This window comes from Megascapheus bottae, chromosome 1 (genome assembly GCF_031878675.1).
Source record: "Megascapheus bottae isolate mThoBot1 chromosome 1, mThoBot2.hap1, whole genome shotgun sequence".
NCBI classification, from domain to species: domain Eukaryota; kingdom Metazoa; phylum Chordata; class Mammalia; order Rodentia; family Geomyidae; genus Megascapheus; species Megascapheus bottae.
Genome location: NC_143509.1, coordinates 104,021,329 through 104,041,434, shown reverse-complemented (window position 1 = coordinate 104,041,434; position 20,106 = coordinate 104,021,329). Strand labels below are relative to the sequence as shown.

General features: G+C 51.8%; 1 protein-coding gene across 1 annotated transcript in view; it reads right to left on the bottom strand.

Annotated features, from left to right (window-relative positions):
- Trappc10 (trafficking protein particle complex subunit 10) overlaps positions 1-20,106 on the bottom strand; it is a 56,101-nt gene that overhangs the window by 1,227 nt on the left and 34,768 nt on the right. The window contains exons 8-22 of the mRNA XM_090349981.1: positions 19,725-19,871; positions 17,809-17,923; positions 17,397-17,473; positions 16,213-16,304; positions 14,438-14,578; positions 13,014-13,126; positions 11,137-11,651; positions 10,239-10,380; positions 8,590-8,748; positions 7,767-7,996; positions 6,649-6,749; positions 5,404-5,530; positions 4,324-4,494; positions 2,171-2,321; positions 810-1,004 (exon numbers count right to left, since the gene is read on the bottom strand). Of these exons, the coding sequence (XP_090206107.1) occupies positions 810-1,004; positions 2,171-2,321; positions 4,324-4,494; positions 5,404-5,530; positions 6,649-6,749; positions 7,767-7,996; positions 8,590-8,748; positions 10,239-10,380; positions 11,137-11,651; positions 13,014-13,126; positions 14,438-14,578; positions 16,213-16,304; positions 17,397-17,473; positions 17,809-17,923; positions 19,725-19,871 (2,476 nt within the window). The remainder of the gene's footprint in view (positions 1-809; positions 1,005-2,170; positions 2,322-4,323; positions 4,495-5,403; positions 5,531-6,648; positions 6,750-7,766; positions 7,997-8,589; positions 8,749-10,238; positions 10,381-11,136; positions 11,652-13,013; positions 13,127-14,437; positions 14,579-16,212; positions 16,305-17,396; positions 17,474-17,808; positions 17,924-19,724; positions 19,872-20,106) is intronic.

Below are 20,106 nucleotides of genomic sequence, written 5' to 3'. Positions count from 1 at the left end.
GTCCGTGTTCAGAAGGAACCATACGTGTGTGTGTGTGTACATGCACACATGCATGTGCTAGTCCCAGAGTTTAAACTCCAGGCTGTTAAAGGCTAGAGCTCTCCCATGTGAGCCTCAGCTCCACTTAATATGTTTTCTTTTCTTTTTTTTTGCCAGTCCTGGGCTTGAACTCATGTCCTGAGCACTGTCCTTGGGTTTTCTCAAGGCTGGAGCTCTACCACTTGAGCCACAGCACCACTTCCGGCTTTCTCTATGCATATGGTACCGAGGAATCAAACCTGGGTCTTTGTGCCTGCTAGGTGAGCGCTCTATCACAAGGCCATACTCCAGCCCCTTACAGCTTTTTTTTCTTTTTTTTTGTGGTAAATTGGAGGTGAGAGTCTCATAGACCTTCCCACCTGGACTAGCTTCCAACTGCCATCCTCAGATCTCAGTGTCCAAAGAAACTAGAAACACAGGCATGAGCCAATGGTGCCAGGCCCCGCTTAGAACATTCGCCCTGTACTGGCACTACCCAGTCTGATCTTCCCGCAGCAGCTGGCGGGGGCAGTGGTGGCGGAGGCTCCTGGTCAGTCCTGCCCTCGCCAGCGGAAGCGGTTCTATTTTATTCTGGTGTCCCATCTTGTCTACACCGTGTATCATTTACACAGGCTTTGGGCTGGATGACTGCCCAGCAGCTGGTGAAGGAAGTGGTTCTGGGCACACAGCACACAGGAGGAACTAGTCTAGGGCGCAGAGGGGTAAATACATATCTGACGCAGGATGCACTCAACAGAAGCAGGCGGATGGCTCCCACGCCGAGTCCTTACCAGCATCCAGCTGTGAAGAGTGAGTGGAGTGATGAGGGAGGTACTTAAACAGCCGGACATCAGGCAGGGGCAGGTGGCCCGCAAACAGAGGCATCACTTCCATGTGGACTCGGTGGGTGGCCTGGGCAGCCAGTGGCATGGAGATGACGCCACAGCTCTTCCCACACACTGCCCAGTTGCTGCTGTTGTCCACAACTGAAAGGAGAGCAGGTCACTAGGTGTCCACAAGTCAACTCTCTTGCCCACCCACAAGCAGCAGCTGACTGCTCACTGGGGACGTGTGCAATGCTGCATGTGTGGCGCCTCACTCTCCAAAGCACCGGCACTCAAGCATGTGTAATTTAGATGGATCGCAGTGGATGCTTACAGAAAAGCATGCTTTCCCTCTGCATAAGGCATGCAGGGCTAAGATGGGTGGCACTGGGTGACATAGCTTCAAAGACCCAGCCAGGCAGGCCCAGTAGCTCACACCTGTAATCTTAGCTACTCAGGAGGCTGAGATCTGAGGATCAAGGTTCAAAGCCAGCTTGGGCACTAAAGTCCATGCCCTTGAGATTCTCATCTCCAATTAACCACCAGAAAACTGGAAGTGGGAAAATGGAGCTATGGCTCAAAGGGTAAGGCGGTAACCGTGAGCTGAAAGGCACAGGGACAGTGCCCAGGCCCAGAGTCCAAGTCTCATGACCGACAAAAAAACCAGCCTGCAGGTGGTTTGGATAGAAATAGGATAGAGATGGGAGGAAAACAAGATGAGGGGAGGAGGTGGGGGAGGGAAATGGGGGCAAAAATATGAGAAGGGGTATCAATGTTTGTGAAGAAATGCACCTTCTGTCTGGCGAATATAACGAAACCCTTCTATTAAATACAGTAAAAAATATAATAATAAAAAAGGAAGTATGTGCAAGGCTGCGGAGTTGAGAGCTCAGTCCCCAGCTGGGTTAAGGAGCACTGACTGCCCTCCACAGCAGAGGGGCCCAGGGCCCACCCCACCAGCTGTTAAGTAGAGGCCTCGGGGGAGTGCCCCAGGTCCCCAGCCCTCTGTGGTGAGGTGACCAGCCTCCTTGCCATGAATTCCCACCACTCTGACGCTCTGCCTCACCCCAGACCTACAAGCAGCGGAAGCCACCGAACAGGACAAGACCTCTGAAATGGCAGCCCAGACCCATTCTCCTGCTAGCAGCTAATGGGCTGAGGCCTGCAGGCACATGCACAAAGGACTGTACCCTGTCTGCAGACCGTCACCGCCCGGCTCTGCTCAGCAGCCAAGAAGCAGCCCCAGGGAACAGAAGGCCTGTGACGTGTGAGGCTGTGCTTTCCTCTCACGCTTCCACCACCAGCACGAAACAAACGTGGGCACGTACCTTCATACATGAGCTTGGTGGACAGGTACTCGTCGGACTCCAGCAGGGCAGAGAGCCGCGTGATGGCCACCTCCAGGGAGCACAGCGAGCCTGTCCTACAGTACTGCGCTCCTGGAGCGGGCAGGACCTCGGCCTTCACCGTGTACACAGTCTAGGCAGGAAGGGCAAGGAAGTTAAAAGGAGGGTGAGGGAGGACACCGCAGTCTCCCGCCACTCGAGCAGGACACTGCTCCTCCAGATACACGGAATCCTACCCACGCGCGCGTGCTATTGGAAGGACCCCCCCCCAGCTGTGCGGAGAGAGGGCAGTACAATACCCCCCCTACATCTCTGACCCAGATGTAAGACTACCAGTATTTTGCCTAGCTTGCTTGCTCCACCCATCTTCCAAACCTGACGTGTGTGTGTGCTCTTTAGGTGACTGAGGTCCTGCCCAAAGTCTCACTTGCTAAGCACGTTCCACTACTTGAGCTACCTGCCCAAGACGTTTTAAAGCAAACTCCAGACAACCTGGAATTCCCACTCCCTACGTTCTGCATGCATTACTAAAAACTGTAGATGTGGGGCCGGGAGCGTGGCTTCGTGGTAGAGTGCTTGCCTAGCATGCATGAAGATCCGGGTTCGTTTCCAAGGTACCACATATATAAAAAAAAAAGCCAAAAGTGGTGCTGTGGCTCAAGTGGAAGAGTGGTAGCCTTGAGGGAAAAACCTAAGGACAGTGCTTAGGCCCTGAGTTCAAGTCCAGGACTGGTTAAAAAAACAAAAACCTGTAGACATCTTCTCTCCAGAATACACCATTACTGCATCTAGTGAAATTACACAAAGTCCTGGCTGTAATGAAATCCAGTACAGAACCTGCTCTCTCCATAACCAACCTCGTCTTCAAGGGCTAGTCACACATGTCACAGCTCCTGCCTCGCGTGGGAGGCACACTAACACACTCAGCAGCCCTAGGAAGACAGCAGCCACAGGGCAGGCTCCTGGCCTTCGGCACTGGTGGGGCTGCAAGGTGTGACCAGAAACCAGCCTCCTGAACCCCTGTGGCCAACTGATACCCAGCAATGGAGCCCAACCCACCCAACGGGACCACCAACGACACAGGCCCAACAGCTGAGTGGCTGGGAAGGGTGGAAGGGTGGCTGTGGAGGGAAGGGTGGCTGTGGCTGGCGGGGTGGCTGTGGCGGGACCACACACAGAGACCAGCTGCAAGCAGAGGCTAGAACGAGTCTTAGGGGACTTGGGATGAACCTTTCATGGCCTCAGGTAGGCACCGAAGGCTTAGAAAGTAAAAGCTCAAGTGAATGAAGAGAGAGCTCAGATTGCATTACAACTGCCAATTCCAGTGCTTCACAGTTAAATTTTTCAAAACATTTTAGAGCTCACTATGCTACTGATGATGCTTAATTCTAAGGCTAAATACAAAGTGTCAAAACATGATCTTCAGCATAGTGTGGTTCAGGCAGCTGTGGAAGCCTGCCAATGCCAGAACTACAACCAACATCTCAGAGTACCTGCCAAGTTTCTTTCTTCCTTTATTTGGGGGGGGGGGGGGGGCTTGAACCCAGGGCCTGGGCACTGTCCCTGAGCTTTTTGCTCAAGATTGGGAATCTACTTGAGCTACAGATCCACTTCTGGCTTCGGGTGGTAACTAGAATAAGAGGGTTGCTGACCCTCCTAACCAGGGTGGCTTTGAACTTCAGTCCTGTGACTCCTGAGTAGCTGGGATTACAAGGGTGAGCCCCCAATGCCAGCTGCACATCTGAGTCCTGTGCTGGGCACCAAGGCCATGACCTGACAGACAGACGCACAGAGTTGGCCTGGGCCAAGTTCAACGTCACGGCTAGCTCCACACCAAATTGTGAATAGGCAAGTTTCCATAATACTTCCTGATTAGGAGGCAATGATGGAGAGAGAGCAGCTGTGGGCACCTCCGGGCGACTCTGAGCAGGGGCAGAGCGTCCGTGAGCTCCACAGACTGCAGACACTCTCAGGGACACGGCCAGGCGTGTCACCCAAGAAGACCAGGGCCTCTAGGGAGGATGGCTGGTGGCCAAGTACCCCAGTGAACAACTGCCCCTGGGCCCTGCTTTATAATGCTGGGCCTTTACTCCTGGAGGTGGGAGGGCACAGTGTCCAGACAACACGTTACGTACAAAGAAGTCTTCCACTTGAAACTCATATGTGTAGGGTTGTAAGGAGATGGACAGCTGCTCTCTGGCCACTGGGGAGAATCCAATAGAGAAGCGGCCATGCAGCGGCGGGGGAGGTTCCTGTGTCCACGTCAGCTCCCAGACAAAGAACACCGACTGCTGGCTGTGGATACGCTGCCAAAAGAGCACAGGCACAGTCACCCCACCATCACCCCAAAAGCAACACTAATCAGGAATGAGTGCAAGTCCTGCCCTACAGCTGACGGCAGTAGGGGAGGTGGGAGAAACTCAAGGAGGCTGGGCCGTATTAGAGGAAGCGGGGCGCTTCCTCGCACTCTCTTGTCCCCTCCCTCCTCCAGCCATCGCAAGGTAAACACCTCTGCTCCACCACCCACTTCCCACAAAGAAAAGCCGCCTCACACAGGCGGAAAGCAGCCAGCCAAGCAGCCACCGACTGAAACCGAAAGCCAAAACCAATCCGTCCTCTTATAAGCTCATTTCTCTAGGTGAAGGAATGCCCACACAGTCACGGGCCAGTTCCCTCTTGACAACCATGCCCACTGTTTCCTGGTCAACACAGTTAACTGGGAAGGAGCACAGAGGTGGCAGCCCAAACACCGCTGTTGTACACCATGCATACCACTGCCTAGGCAAGGTGTGACCATGCCAAAGGTTACTGGGCAAGTCTTCTGCAAGTGCAGGCACCATTAGTAAGCCTCTGGTCATTGTGACAGCAGCATTTATTGTCCAAAAGTGCACACGGCAGGAAAGGCCAGACAGTCCTTAGCCAGGCTCCAAGAGTGTGGCATGGCCTCACAGCCACACCAGCGTGAAACTGGCACTCTTTCCTTGGGAGATGAGGTGCACCTCATCTCATGACTAAGTCATGCACAGGCCTAACCAGCGCAGTGCTCTGTGCCCCATGCCCACAGACAGCACACACCCAGAACACACGGGTCCACTGCGGCTAGCTCTTCTGGACCTGCGCTCTTCTGCACTGAGAGCTCAACATCACACAAGAGGGCACTGCCCAGCACACTGGTCCCCAGGGGTCAGGCGCACCTTCAGGGGGCATGTGTTTACCTGCTGGGGCTGGGGCCTCAGTGCTGTTATCTGCAGGTCAGAAGCCAGGCCAGTGTCCTCCAGATTACTATCTGACAGCTCAAAGTCCAGTTCTGACAGATTCTGGACACAAATTTGGACATATTTCCTAAAACAAATAACATGATTTTGCTATTCACAAATCTTATAATACATTCTACATTGTCAGGAGATCTCACTGACTAGGGAATCACAATAGTGACCAGAAAAAGAAACTGTTACACTTCTTCCACATTTGACTCTGCACGTAAGTATCAGAAAAAATCCAAAAGCTCAGCACAGCGGCTCACGCCTGTCATCCTACCTACTCAGGAGGCTGAGATCTAAGGATCACGGTTCAAAGCCAGCCCCGGCACTAAAGACCATGAGAGTCTTATCTCCAATTAATCACTAGAAAAGGGGAAGTGGGGCTGTGGCTCATGGGGCAGGGCGGTAGTCTTGAGCTAAAGAGCTCAAGGCCCAGAGTTCAAGCCCCATGACCCACCAAAAAAAAAGAAAAAGAACCCAATAAATCTCCAAATTCTCTCAAGTGATTCCTGCAGGAAGCGGGCAAAGGGACTGTTCTGATGTGGTCTTGTAAACAAAGCATCAGGCTCCAATGCCATGTTGACAGTAACTGGCACTAGCTAGCAGATGGCCGAGAAAGCAGTAATCAGACCAAGCATAGCATCCAGCCAGTCCAGAATGACAGACCTTCTACTGGCTGAACAAATGCAATTCCCCCAATGAGTGGCTTAGGAGAGGTAAAAGGACACTCTCTAAGCTGGGCATGAGGGCTCACGCCTGTCATCCTAGCTATTCAGGAGGCTGAGATCTGAGGGTCACGGTTCGAAGCCAGCCAGCGCACTAAAGACTATGAAACTCTTATCTCCGATTAGCCACTAGAAAAAAAGTGGAAGTGGCATTGTGGCTCAAGGTGTAGGGCAGTAGCATTGAGCTAAAGAGCTCAGGGACGGCGCCCAGGCCCAGAGTTCAACCCCATGACCGACCAAAAAAAACGGGGGTGGAGGGAGACTCTCTAGTAGACTTTGTCTGGACCCCAAGTCAAACACACTACAAAGTATCATTTGTAAGACAGAGGGAAGACATTAACGGGGATTTGGATGAACAAGGAATGACTGCGAGCCAGCCAGAGGCAGCCATTCTGTAAGGAAGCGAGTCACCAGGTAAGGCCAAACTGCACGGAGCAGCCTCGGAGAAGAAGCTGCCTGGCCTCCGTCTCCTTACCGCGTTCCAGCAGAGAGCAGCGAGTGCGTGGTCCGGAAGGGCACACTGAACGTCAGTGCGATGACCGTGGAGTAGATAGACCACGGGCAGTCGATCGACACCTGCAGGAGTCAGAGGAACGTGCTCGGCATACTTGGCAGGTGCCCAACTCCCTACACACTGCATTCCTTGGAGAGGAAACCCCACTAAATGTGTGCACACATGAGCAAGCACGGGACACAGAACTGGCCCAGCTCCTCATGTCACCAGATAGCCTGCTTCCTGGCAAGATGTCCAGGCAAGCGGCAGGACCGCTGCGACCTCCCACGCGGTGGCCAGGCCAAGGGCCCCGGGACGTGTAGGAGACTCCAAGTCAGCTCACTGCACAGCCTCTTCACGCCTCCCACACTGGAGACACTACCTCAAATATCACTTGTGGACACAGCAAGAGAGGACACAGAACAAAACTGAGAGCAGAGTGCTCATTCATGCAGGACCGACCCCGCCCCTACCCAGGAGCCCCTGCCTCTGCCTCCCGCCTCTCCGTGTGGAGACAGCACTCCCGGAGGACTGAAACTGGACAGCTTATTGCGTGGCCTGACTATCTCTTCTAAGTGACTGGCCACTGCTTTTGTGCAATGTGGGGCAGGTCAAAAGGCCCTCAGAATGACAGCCTGTGTCACAGGAGGTGGACAGACACAAGCACGTAGGACAGCGACAGCACTCCCGAGCTGATTCCTGGGTGGCTGGGAGCACGGCCTGAGCACTTGAGCACACACACGGCTGTGAAGTGCCAGCTCAAAAGCACACTGCGACCAGTCATGAAACTCACAAACCCACCCTCTCTCCACAGCAGTGCTGGCGCTCAAGATAAATGTCTTCTACAGGCCAGGAGAGGGCAGTCACACCTGCTGCCTTCCACAAAGGCACACAGCGGGGCTCACAGCAGGGCACACAGCAGGGCACACAGCGGGGCTCACAGCAGGGCTCACAGCGGGGCACACAGCAGGACTCACTGGGTCACACAGTGGAGCATACAGCAGAGCTCACAGTGGGGACAGAGCGGGGCTCACAGCGGGCTCAGCGGGAAGGGACACGGCCGCTGCCACTGTCACTCCATGGCTTAAGGTCCTCTCTACCTTGTGGTCAGTGGTGACCATGCCAAGGACAGCTCTCTGCCTGTCCGTCTGCTTCCCGTGGGGCTCCGGTGAGGCCAGCAGGCCGCTCTCCACCCCCGCGGCCGGAGCTGCCGGGGAAGACAGAACCTCCAGCTCAAACTCAATCACGTGGTACGCAGGTGCGGCAGGAAGAGCGATGCTTGTGACCTTGTCAGAGCACTGGATCCGCAGCGGCGCCGTGGAGAACTCCTCTGTGGGAGACAGAAGCCACCTCAGTACCCTGCGGCATCCATGTTCTCCACCGTCAGGGTAGACCTGGTGTGAGGCCACGTGGAGAGGCGGGGAAACTCCAAAAAGAGCCAGGAGGGGGCGCAGCGGAGGGGCTGGCTGATGACACCACCGCCCTTGGAGTGAGGACAGAATAGGCAGTGTCCACAAGGAACGCACACCCGAGACCTGGCCTCCGGGCTCCACCCCACCACACACTGAGGTCCCCCTACTCCAGGAGGCTCAGGAGCCCCTCGGGAACCCGACTGGGCCAAAAGGGGACGATATGCTGTGCCTTTCAGGGGTGGGCGGGCAGCCAAGGCTGGTGAGGTGCCCCACAGAGCCAGCCCGCCGTGTGGATGCACTGCACCTTCCAGTAAGGTCAGCAGCCGGCGCACGCAGCACACTCCAGCAGTCCACCCTCCAAATACAACACCCCGCCCAGGAGCGAGTGGGCTCGGACACCATGACACGGGCGCCCAAGTGTCAGGACGCATGAACTCGAGCACAGCCAGCGAGCACTGCCACGTCCCCACGCATGGGTGACCTCGCAGGGCCATGCCTGTGCCCACCTTACCTCTTGAGTTGGAGTAGATCATGGCTCTGTTTTCTGTGTGACAGAGGATGAGCATGGCTTCGGCATTGCTGAGCTGCAGGCTGTCCCCATTCTTCACTGTGTAGTGGCCGGTTGTGACCGTAAACTTTACCTTCTGAGGAATGCCGGCCAAAAGGCTGTCTAAAGGGAGCAAGACGGTAATTAACAGGCCACAGAGGCCATCGGAGAGGCTCAGAGGGACGCTTCCTTTACTGCAAACATGGCTTATTCATCTGGGATAGTGCAGAGTCCTCTGCACTCCCTCTAGCCTCAACGTTCCCTTCCTGCTGAGGCCTCTAGCACTAGGGGTTAGGAGAGCTGGGGGTCCATCCTGCTGAGGTTCAAGGGACTGTGACCAAGAGTCTCAGAATGCTGGTCACAATGCAGGAGTGAGGGGGCCGTGGGATTTCCTGACTGATTCAGAAGCAGCAAAGCAAGGATAGCTGGTCTCGGATGACAATCAAAACAGCAGGCTCAAATTTCTGGGAATCCTGCCAAGGAGGGTGGGAGACAAAGAAGAAGTGGGAACAAGAAATACAGAGATAAGAGAAGAAGGTAAAGATCAAGGAAGGAGGGGCCCAAAGAGGGTGGCCAGACTGGCAGAGACGTCTGCGTGGCTGCTGCTTCCCAGTGCCCCAACAGGTTGACCTTTCTCAAAAAACAGAGCTTGTTTGCGCTGAAGAGTTCAGGGACAGCACCCAGCCCAGTTCAAACCCCATGACCCACCAAAAAAAACCCCACAAAACAAAAAAACAGAACTTGGCTTCTCTCCCTCTCTGTGTGTTCTCTTTCCTTTAAACATCCTTTAAAGTGTAAAGGAAAGAAGCGTTTTTCTGCTTCCCGGCTGAAGCCTCTGGAGGTACTAGGGACAGATGTCTTCTTACGAGCTGTTAGGCCTGGCTTGGTGAGACAAGACAGGAGGCATACATACATGGGTGTGGTGCAAGGTGTGTGCTTATCGATGTGTGGAAGACACAGGCACACCATTCCCAGCCTAAGGGAAGCCTGAGGCTTTTACCTACTAGTGTTAATAAAGACCCTCTGGTCTTCAGTCACTTAAGACCTTATCTGAATGGACAGCTCTGAATTTACCAAGCCAAGGGAGGGAGGGTCTCCAGAGAAGACTTAACAGAGCAGGCAGCACCCAGAAGCTCAGCCTCTAACGGGAGCTCCTGCTGGAAGCCCGGACAGGAGACCGAACCAAGCCAGCTTCTCCCTGCAGACCATGCAAACATCTAGCCACCTTATCCACTTTTATTTTGGTTGGTTGTGGGACTTGAACTGGCGTTGTTCCTGAGCTCTTCAGCTCAAGGCTACTGCCCTAGTCCTTGAGTCAAGCGCCACTTCCAGTTTTCTGGTGGTTAACTGGCAGGTAAGAGTCTCACGGACTTTAGTGCCCTGGCTGGCTTTGAACCAGATCCTCAGTAGGCAGGAAGACAGGCGTGAACTACTGCCCGGGCTCTTGCCCGTTTTCTTATTCTCAGACATGCCCGTTACCAACGTTTAAACAGCAATTCACTTCAGTGAACAAGGAACCACAGTCAGCTGGTTCTATTACTGTGGGCATTCCCAGAAAAGGGGGGACGCCGCGGGAGGGCAGGAGAGCAGCAGTCGCAAGCACCAGCACTCACCAGCCAGGGGCTCCACGTGCAGCTGGGGCTCCTGGGAGTACACGTCGTATTGCACGATGGGGTGGATGTGCGGAAGGACGAACCACACACTGCCCACTGAGGCACACAACTGCCGGAGTGTGTATGTTCCAGGCTCCTTGGCCTAGGGGTCAAAATCAGGCACCTGTTAGTGGTTACAGGCTTCCTGGGTAAGAACTACAATCTCTTCCACATGACAGTCTGCTTTCCCTTCCTAGCCCTCTGCACTTGGGCTATTGCCACAGAACCTCTCAAGCCTGCATTTTCCTGAGTGACTGTGGCCTCAGATGATGAATGGGCTTGTTTCGAGGTGAGCAACTCCTCGTGGCCCACCAGGACCTCGTGGTAGAGCAGGTCGGCAGATGCAAGGCCTGCTCTGAGACCAGACCAGACCTTCCTGCTCCCCCTCCACGTACAAGAGTGGAACACACAGGGAGGCTGCATTGGGAGAAGATGAGCCAAAAGCAATTGTCTCATCCTCGTGCAAACACAAAAAGAAACCAAGAGTGGGATGACAATACACAAGGAAATGAACTAAAACCAATAATCCACACGTAAGAGTCTACATGACGACCTTCATACCAAGTCTAGCCACAGCTAAACACATGTAGAACAATGTTTTAGGTCTTGGCAGCGGCAACAGTGGTGGAACAGTTGCTTGGCAAGCACAAGATGTTGAGTTCAAGCCCCAGTGTCGGGGGAAACGAACAAATTTTGATGTTACTGTATTTTTTTTTTTACCAACCAAGACGAGCCCAGTGAAGCAGGCAGTCCCAACCCCGCCACCCAGCTGGCCTCAGACAGCGCTCCGAGCTCCCCCAGCTCCCCCAGGCCCGTCGCTGCGGAGCCCACATGCACACCACACAAGCCGAGCCCGTACCTGGGTTCTGAATGCTACCTTGTTGGGCCCCGGCTCCAGGGTCACACTGCTGCACCTCAGCACGTGGGCCCCCTCCTCCAGAGCCACCCCGGAGGCCGTCTCCAAGGAAGAGCCACTTTCTTGCCTCCTCAGGAGCATGTGAACGTTTCTGCAAATAATCCCCGTGGTATTCAAGGAGTTATCCGAAGGGCTTCTCTCGCACATCTCAGACAGCTCCAGGGCAGGCAGGCTGCTCTGTGGAGCAGGGGAGCGTGGGGCCTCGCTCGGGAACTTAATGATCCCATTGGACGTCTTGTGCTTGGTGAGCCACTCAGCCGTCTTCCGGTAGCTGTTTTTCTCAATGCTGAAGAGGACGTTGACAGCGATCTGGTCCATGTGGACAGGGACAGGCATCTGGCTGCACAAGGTTATTTCCAGGGACAAAATGCCACCCGCGTGGACCACGGCATTGGCAGGATCAAAATGGAGATCGCGCAGCTGTGCGAAGGAGTGCATGGGCAGTACCACCTTGTGACCTGTAAGCACACGCCATCATGCCTGCGCCCGCCCTGCTGACCCCCAGGGGCCTCACAGCCCCGGGCAACACCACACCTCAAAACACTGCCAAAGCCGAGCACAGCAGTGTCTAGGCGTGTGGCGGCAGGAGAAATTAGACAATCAACAGAAATGTCTACTGGGCAAACTTCTGAGCAGCACAGGGTATCCAGCTTCCCAATGTCAAACCAAAACTCACTGGCTGGCCAGTTTGCACAGTTCAACTTTTCTTAAACATTGACCACTTTCCCCTCCACTTAGATTCTCAGCAAAAGATTCTCAAAGAATCTACACAGCTCAAATGGGTGCATCAAATGGCACATGAATTCTATCTCAACAAAGAGAAAAGTTAGTGCCTTAAAAAGGGAAAAAGGAGGGCTGGGAGTTTGGCCTAGTGGTAGAATGCTTGCCTAGTATGCATGAAGCCCTGGGTTCGATTCCTCAGTACCACATACACAGAAAAAGCCAGAAGTGGTGCTGTGACTCCAGTGGTAGAGTGCTAGCCTTGAGAAAGTCCAAGGACAGTGCTCAGGCCTGGAGTTCAAGTCTCAGGACTGGCAAAAAAGAAAAAAGAAAAAGGGAGAAAGGATGGCTGGGAGCAAAGCCTAATAGTAGAGCGCTCGCCTAGCATGCATGAAGCCCTGGGTTGGTTCCTTGGTACCACATACTTAGAAAAGGCCAGAGGTGGTACTGTGGCTCAAGTGGCAGAATGCTAGCCTTGAGCAAAGAGTGTCCAAGGACTGTGTCCAGACCCTGAGTTCAAGCCCCAGGACTGGGGGAGGAAAAAAAAAAAAAAAAACAGGAAAAAGGAGGGCCAAAGGAGGGCCCAGTGGTAGAGTGCTTGTCTAGCATGCACAAAGCCTTGGTTTCCATTCCTTGGTATCACATAAACAGGAAAAGTTGGAAGTGGCACTGTGGCTCAAGTGGCAGAGTGCTAGCCTTCAGAAAGCCCAAAGACAGCTCAGGCCCCAAGTTCAAGCCCCAGGACTGGCCAAAAAAAAAAAAGAGAGAGAGAGAAATAAAAATAACTTTAAAATTATGAGAAAACCAGATATAATAACCAACAACAAAATCTGCTCCCTTGTTTAACTCTATTAAAGCAATTTAGAAGGAAGTTTTAAAGCCAATTAGAGTAATATCAGTTGGCGTGCCAGGGTCCTGTGGTCCCGAGCATCTTCCTCACACTTGATGGCATGTACTGCTCATGCAGGGTAGTCTGGGAAGAAACACATCACGCATGCTTGCTACACACCACGATGAGTGCTGCCCCAGATAGCAGGCGTATGTCCCATCATTCTTTGTAAGTCTCTGCAGTGTGGTGAAGACTATGAACACTGTCTTACCAGGACTGCCCTCCGGAAGGCTGGCAAAGCTGAGTATCTCCTGGCAGAAGTACTTCCGCTCCTCCTCAGTCAGGTGATGGTCGCTGGCCAGAAGGCTGCTGGTCTGCAGATAACTGAAATACTGGGTTAAGGACTGGAAAGAAGGCTTCACAATGAAGAGACGGGGGTAAAGAACTTCAAAAGGTTTCTTTGGCCTTCAAAGTGTGATCCAAAGAATAGTATGCTTTTATTTAAAAACAACAACAACAACAACAAAAACCGCTATTAGAGGCAAGCACGCACAGGTGGCTCACATTTGCAATCCTGGCTACTCAGGCGGCTCAGATCTGAGGATCACGGTTCAGTCAGCCTTGGCGGCAAACACTAAACTCAGACCCTCAATAAACTGTTCAGAAAGAGCTACAAGTGTGGGTCAAGTAGTAGAGTGCTAGCCTTGAGCAAAAGCAGCTAAGAGCCAGTACCCAGGCCCAGAGTTCAAGCCTCAGGACTGGCAGGGAGGGAAGAAAAAAAAAAAGCCACGAGTTTGGCTCATTGGTAGAAGAGTGCTTGCCTAGCATACACAAAGACCTGGGTTCAATTCCTCGGTACCACTTACATAGAAAAAGCAGGAAGTGGTGCAGAGGCTCAAGTGGTAGAGCTCTAGTCTTGAGAAAACACAAAGACAGTGCTCAGGCTCCAAATTCAAGCTCCAGGACTGGCCAAAAAAAAGCGGTTAGCAGCCACGTCCTGGATGGCTCATATTTGTAACCTTAGCTACTAGGGAGGCTGAGATCTGAGGATCATGGTTGAAAGCCAGCCTGTGCAACAATCTATGAGACTCTGATCTCCAATGAATCACCAAAACAGCTGCACGTGGAGTTGTAGCTCATGTGGTAGAGTTAGCCTTCAAGTTCAGAGACTGCACCTAAGCCCTGAATTAAAGCCCTAGGACTGGCATACCCACAAAACAAGCTATTAAAAATTTTACCTGTAGAAAACCACTGACCAAGCACTTAGTTCACAGTACTGTGCATAAACAGCATTTCTCTTTAGGATTATGTGCTTACTCACTGTGACTAAGGCTGCTGTTAAAATACAGAAACGTTTTCCTATCTTATTAAAATACTGCAACTACGCTGGGCACGGTGGCTCATGCTTGTCATCCTAGCCACTCAGAAGGCCGAGTACAGTTCAAAGCCAGCCCAGGCCCTAAAGAACCTGAGTCCTATCCCCAATTCTTCACAAAAATGGGAAGTGGGGCTGTGGCTGGAGGGGTAGGGTGGTTGGATTAAGGTGAGGAGTTCAGAGACAACACCAAGGCCCAAGGGTTAGGGCGGCAGCCTTGAGCTGAAGAGCTCATGAATAGCATCCAGGCCCAGAGTTCAAGCCCCTTGACTGACAAAAAAAGAAAGAAAGAAAAAAAAAATACGGGACTTAAAGGATACTTTTCCATTTGCCCAAGGTGTTTCTGGCACTCTGCTAGTTGCTTCCGTGTGTGGGTGACGGGCAGGACCCAGCCCTCTGCCAGGTAAGTTTTCAAAGCTCCCTGAAGATAGATCTCTGCCTTTTGTGGGGACTTCTTCCTCCTTACAAAGTTAACAAACATTCTTGTGAAGGCTCAGAATCTCAGCACACACAGCCCCCGCTCTCTGCTGTGTCTCAGCTCTTGCCACAGTGATCCCTGCCACCAGCCCAGGAGGAAGCTCTACTAACTCAAGCCCATGGAAGGACTGGCAGGGGAAGCTCTGAGAAATGGCTCCTGGTGGTGGCTAGCACAATGGCACTGATCACCTTCTCCACTGAGTCTCAGATGAGTGAGCAAGGGCAAAGGACACAGCCAGAGCCGAGAGCAAGCCACCCTCCTCACACCTGTACACATTGTGCCTACAGCCAGGACAGGTAGGGAGCAGGCTTCAGGGACTTAGAGAGAACCTTGAACTCCCGTCAGAATACACATGGCTTGGAAGGTATGAGTTCCACAGCATGCCTTGGACCTTACTCCAAACACCAGACAGAGATTTGCTAGAGTCGCTAGCCCTCACTGGGCCCTCACTGGGCTGGGCGCGATGGCTCATGCCTGTAATCCTAGCTACTTAAGAGGCTGAGATCCAAGGATAACACTCAAAGCCGGCCTGGGTACTAAAGAACCGAAGACTCTTATCCACAATTAATCACTAAAAGATGGGAAGTGGGGCTGTGGCTGCTGGGGTAGGGCAGTAGCCTTGAGCTAAAGAGCTCAGGGACAGCTCCCAGGCCCAGAGTTCAAGCCCCATGACCCACCCCCCCCCCAAAAAAAAAAAAAAGAGTTGCTAGCCCTGAAGCCATGGTGTGATGGGGTCAAGCTGCCCTCACTGCTGGAGTTTACTCAGGCCATTGGACCCAAGGCCCAAGAACCTAGTTTGTTCAAATAGTTTATTCTTTCTTTCTTTCTTCTTTTTTTTGCCAGTCCTGGGCTTGGGCTCAGGCCTTCAGCACTATCCTTGGACTTTCTCAAGGCTAGAGCTCTACCACTTGAGCCTCAGCAGCACTTCCAGCTTTTTTCTATGTATGTGGTACCGAGGAATTGAACCCGGGTCTTCATGCATGCTAGGCAGGCACTCTACCACTAGTCCAAACTCCCGGCCCCAGTTTATTCTTTCTAATGTCATCTATTGAAAGTTTACTAAGAACCGATTGCAAGACCAAATGTCAAATACACATTATTTTGAGAAAATGTGAGCATTGATCTTCCCCTTTATAATTTCTCTCTTTTCAGGGCCTGAACCATCTCCAGGCTGGAGAGGAGGGTCTGTGATCCCTTGAGACTGTCCCTCCGCCCATGCCTGAAGGTATGTGACTCATACCACTGGCCTAGGGCCAACCACTCTGCTGAGATAGACTCAGTCTATCAGCCCGGAGGCAGAGTCTCAGCAACTTCCCATAATTATTTAAACCGAGTCAGATGAAATAGTGTGTGTGTGTGTGTGTGTGTGTGTGTGTGTGTTATCAACAATCAAACAACTAAACAAAAGCACTTCCAAAGTAGCAGGGCCCTCACTGCTACGCTAAGAGAACAAGTAAAAGGCTGCTTCATTTTTAGTACTAAAAAGCAAAACCGTTTAACAGACTCTACATTTTCAAATCCACAAATTCATGTAGACTTCACATTAGCTCCAAATGTAAGCGTTGCCCTCTACATGTGAAGTGCTTGACGCTCAGGAAGAAGCTGGAGGTGCGTTACATGTAAAATTCCGCCAGGTCCTTCCCGACGAGCTTGGCGGAGCGGGCTCTCCCGACGCTCGTGTACATCTCCATGGTGGCCTGGGACAGGTCCTGAGGACAAGGTTTAGACAAGCACAATTAGGTACCTGAATCCTTAATGCTAGATGGATCTTAAATCAGCTTATCAAAAGCAAAAGATATTGTTAGTCGTGTAATACTTTGGGGGGGAGGGGCAATTCTGGGGCTTAAACACGGGTCTGGGCACTGTCTCTAAGCTTGCCCCACCCCCAGCTTCTTTGGCTCAAGGCTACCACGCTAGTGTTTGAGCCACAGCATCACTTTCAACCTTTTCTGCTTATGTAGTACTGAGGAATTAAACCCCAGGGCTTCATGCGTGCTAGGCAAGCACTCCACCACTAAGCCACATTCCTAGTCCTAGTGTAACATTTTTCACATTGTATCTACTTTTACACTAAGTTTTTTGTTGTTGTTTTTGTGGTGGGTCATGGGGCTTGAACTCAGCCTGGGTGCTGTCCCTGAGCTCTTCAGCTCAAGGCTACTACCCTACCCTTGAGCCAAGCACCTATTTCCGTTTTCTAGAGGTTAATTGGAGAAAAGTGTCTCAGGTCCTTTTGTGCCCAGGGGCGGGCTGGCTTTGAACCTTGATCCTCAGATCTCAGCCTCCTGAGTAGGTAGGATGACAGGTGTGAGCCACCACGCTGGCTTACACTAAATTTTTTAAGTAGTAGGTAATATTTATTATAGAAAGTTGGCTAACTTTTATGTATGTGTGTATACTTTTTTTTTTTAAGCCCAATAATAAAAGAAATACTCATGGGCTCATTCAGTGCAGACTTCTGTCTGTGGTACTATGACTGACTGGCGCTGTCCCTTCCTGTTTGTATGGCAGAGACACACATCACAATGTAGTTTCAAATGCTTTCTAGGACTAGAAATGGAGCTGACAGTCCTTTGCCACCCTTTCAACCCCTCACCTACACTGCTTTCAGAAGACTAACTTAATCCTTTTCAAGTCAAGCACAATGGCACTATGGATAACTGAACACTCCATGAACAAAAATACAGCTCCCTAGGGTAGCAGAGCAATCACCAGGCTCATCTCAACTCCAAAGGCCCCACGGAAAAGCAAAGCCAGTGGAGGCGGAGGCACTCCGAGGATGGATGTAACCTTTCCGCACTTACCAAGTAGTGCTTTTCAAACGCTTCCACTGATGACAGCGCTTCCTTAAGTTTCTTGTAAGGACTTTGAGCTGTGTTGGCTTAAATAGAAAACAAAGAGTCCTTATTCAACCAGAGCATGTAGTTGTAGCCACCCGACGCCTGCCTTCCAACTGCAGGCAATGCACTCATCCGACTCCTGCAGAAATGGCAAACTCAGCCCTGCCAGTAGAGCCTACACTGTGATGTCCGTTCTTTCCAAGCAATCCGTTGATGAGTCTGAACCTGTCTCGTGGCACTTTTCTCAGCTCTCTGAGGTTAGAGCCTGGATTGTGAGTACTCGGATCTGAGTCTGGGGGTGTGCTCTCCACCCTGACTACACTGAGCTGGCTCTGGGCAGGCAGCACTCCTCATTACGCCTTAGCAGCAGTGGTACCTGTTTCAGGTCGTTCCGCTCCCAAACCCGCCAAAAGGTCAACTGTTCTATTGAGATCCTCTGAGTTGGGTCCTTTTTCTGACACGAGTCCACAAAGGTAGCCCAAGGACTTCAGCTGTTGAGATAAATCCACAATTGCAATTCATTCGCCATAAAAGTCAGCAGCCGGAATCCATGAATTCAAATTTAAAAACTTCAAGCCCAGTTAAATTCTAGAAGAAACTTGGCTTTCCTATCCAAATGATTAAAATCTGGATATAAAAATGAATTTTTTTGGGAGGAGGTGGGGGAGGGAAACAGGGACAAAAACGTGTGAGAAGTAATGCACCTACTACCTGACAAATGTCACTGTAACTCCTCTATACATTATCCCAACAATTTTTTTTTGGTGGGGGTGCCAATCCTGGGCTTGAGCTCAGGGCCTGAGCACTGTCCTTGGACTTTCTCAAGGCTAGAGCTCTACCACTTGAGCCTCAGCACCACTTCCAGCTTTTTTCTATGTATCTGGTACCGAAGAATCAAACCTGGGCCTTCGTACATGCTACGCAAACAATCTACCACTAGGCCAAACTCTCGGCTCCTATCCCAATAATTTTTAAGAAAATGAATTTTACACAATAGCCAAGTTGTGGAAACAACCCAGATGCCCTACGATAGATGAATGGATCCAAAAAATGTGGTACCTATAGACAATGGAAGTTTACACAGCCATTAGAAAAGATTATGATGTCATTTGCTGAGAAATGGAACAACCCAGAACAAATCAGGTTAAGTGAGGTAAGCCATGTTCAGAGACAAAAGACACAGGTTTTCTCTCACATGTGGGAGCTAAATATAAAATAAACAGGGACATAATAAATTATACAAATCTTAGCCAGGTGCTGTGGCTCATGCCTACAGTCCTAGAGGAGGCTGAGATCTGGGGATTGCAGTTCAAAGCCAGCCTGGGCACTAAAGTCTGTGAGAGTCTTATCTCCAGTTAACTGCCAGAAAACTGGAAGTGAGGCTGTGGCTCCAGGGGTAGGGTGGTAGCCTTGAGCCAAAGAGCTCAGGGACAGCACCCAGGCCCAGAGTTCAAGTCACATGACACCCCCCCCCACTACATGCATGCGCGCGCGCGCGCACACACACACACACGCGCACACACACACACACACACGCGCGCACACACACACACACACACACACACACACACAGAGGCTGAGATCTGGGACCCACAGAGTTCAAAGCCAACCCTGGCAGGAAAAGTCCATGAGATTTTAATCTCCAATAAAGGGCCAGAAAACCAGAAGTAACATCTTAAAGTGGTAGAATGCTAGCCTTGAGCTAAGACGGTGTCCAGACTCCAAATTCAATCCCCAGCACCAACCAAAATAAATATATAAGAAAGAAAAATAAAAAGAAAGAGAGAGGGAGGGAGGAAAGGAGGGAACATATTCTTTATGTGAATTATGTAACTGTAATCCCTCTGCACATAACCTCCAAAATAACAATAACGTTTTCAATTAAAAAGACTAGCTCCTTAAAAACAAATAAAAGGCCTTTTATTACTTAAGCATTTTAATGGGACCATTCCAAACATGCTCTACTCTGTGCAGGGTGGCTCGGATGTTGCCTCTAAAATTCACCAACTTTAGTCCAAGCTCCCAGGCAGGCTACTGTTCCACCTGCTCAGAAGCCCCAGCCCCAGCCCGCTTGACACACCAGCCCCCCATGCTGCGTGCTGCCAAACCTCCCATACACAGCCATGTGTTCAGCACAGCAGAGCAAGCGCCTGCTGGTAAGTGGAAAGGAGTCATGGCCCTGTGGCTGCATCCACACACATGGACACATGTCATGCGTGTTGCCACGGGAACGAGCAAGCCTTCTCCCAACAGCAGGCACAGAGCAAGCACTGCACACCACACAGGGGGTACCTTTTCCGTGGCATAGCTCCACAGTCCCACCATGTGAGCAATATTGGAGTCTATCTGCGCCCGGTCACAGCAACCTTCTATCCTCTGCAACACCTCCAAACAGCTCAGGAAGACCCAGCAGTCCAGAGCGCCAGGCGGGACGGAGACCTGTAGAAGCACAGAGTGGGGCACATGAAGAGGCAGAGGAGCACACCCCCACCCCAGCACAGTGCCCAGTGGCTGCCAGCCCTCCCGCAGACAGCCAGTGGGGGGGCCACAGCCCAAACCCTACAGGGAAGAGCAGCCACCCCCGGTCCACACAACGACAAGTCCCCCGATGCTAATGACTGAATAACTCAGCTGAAACTCAACTTTCAAACAAACCCCAAGACATGGAAACAAA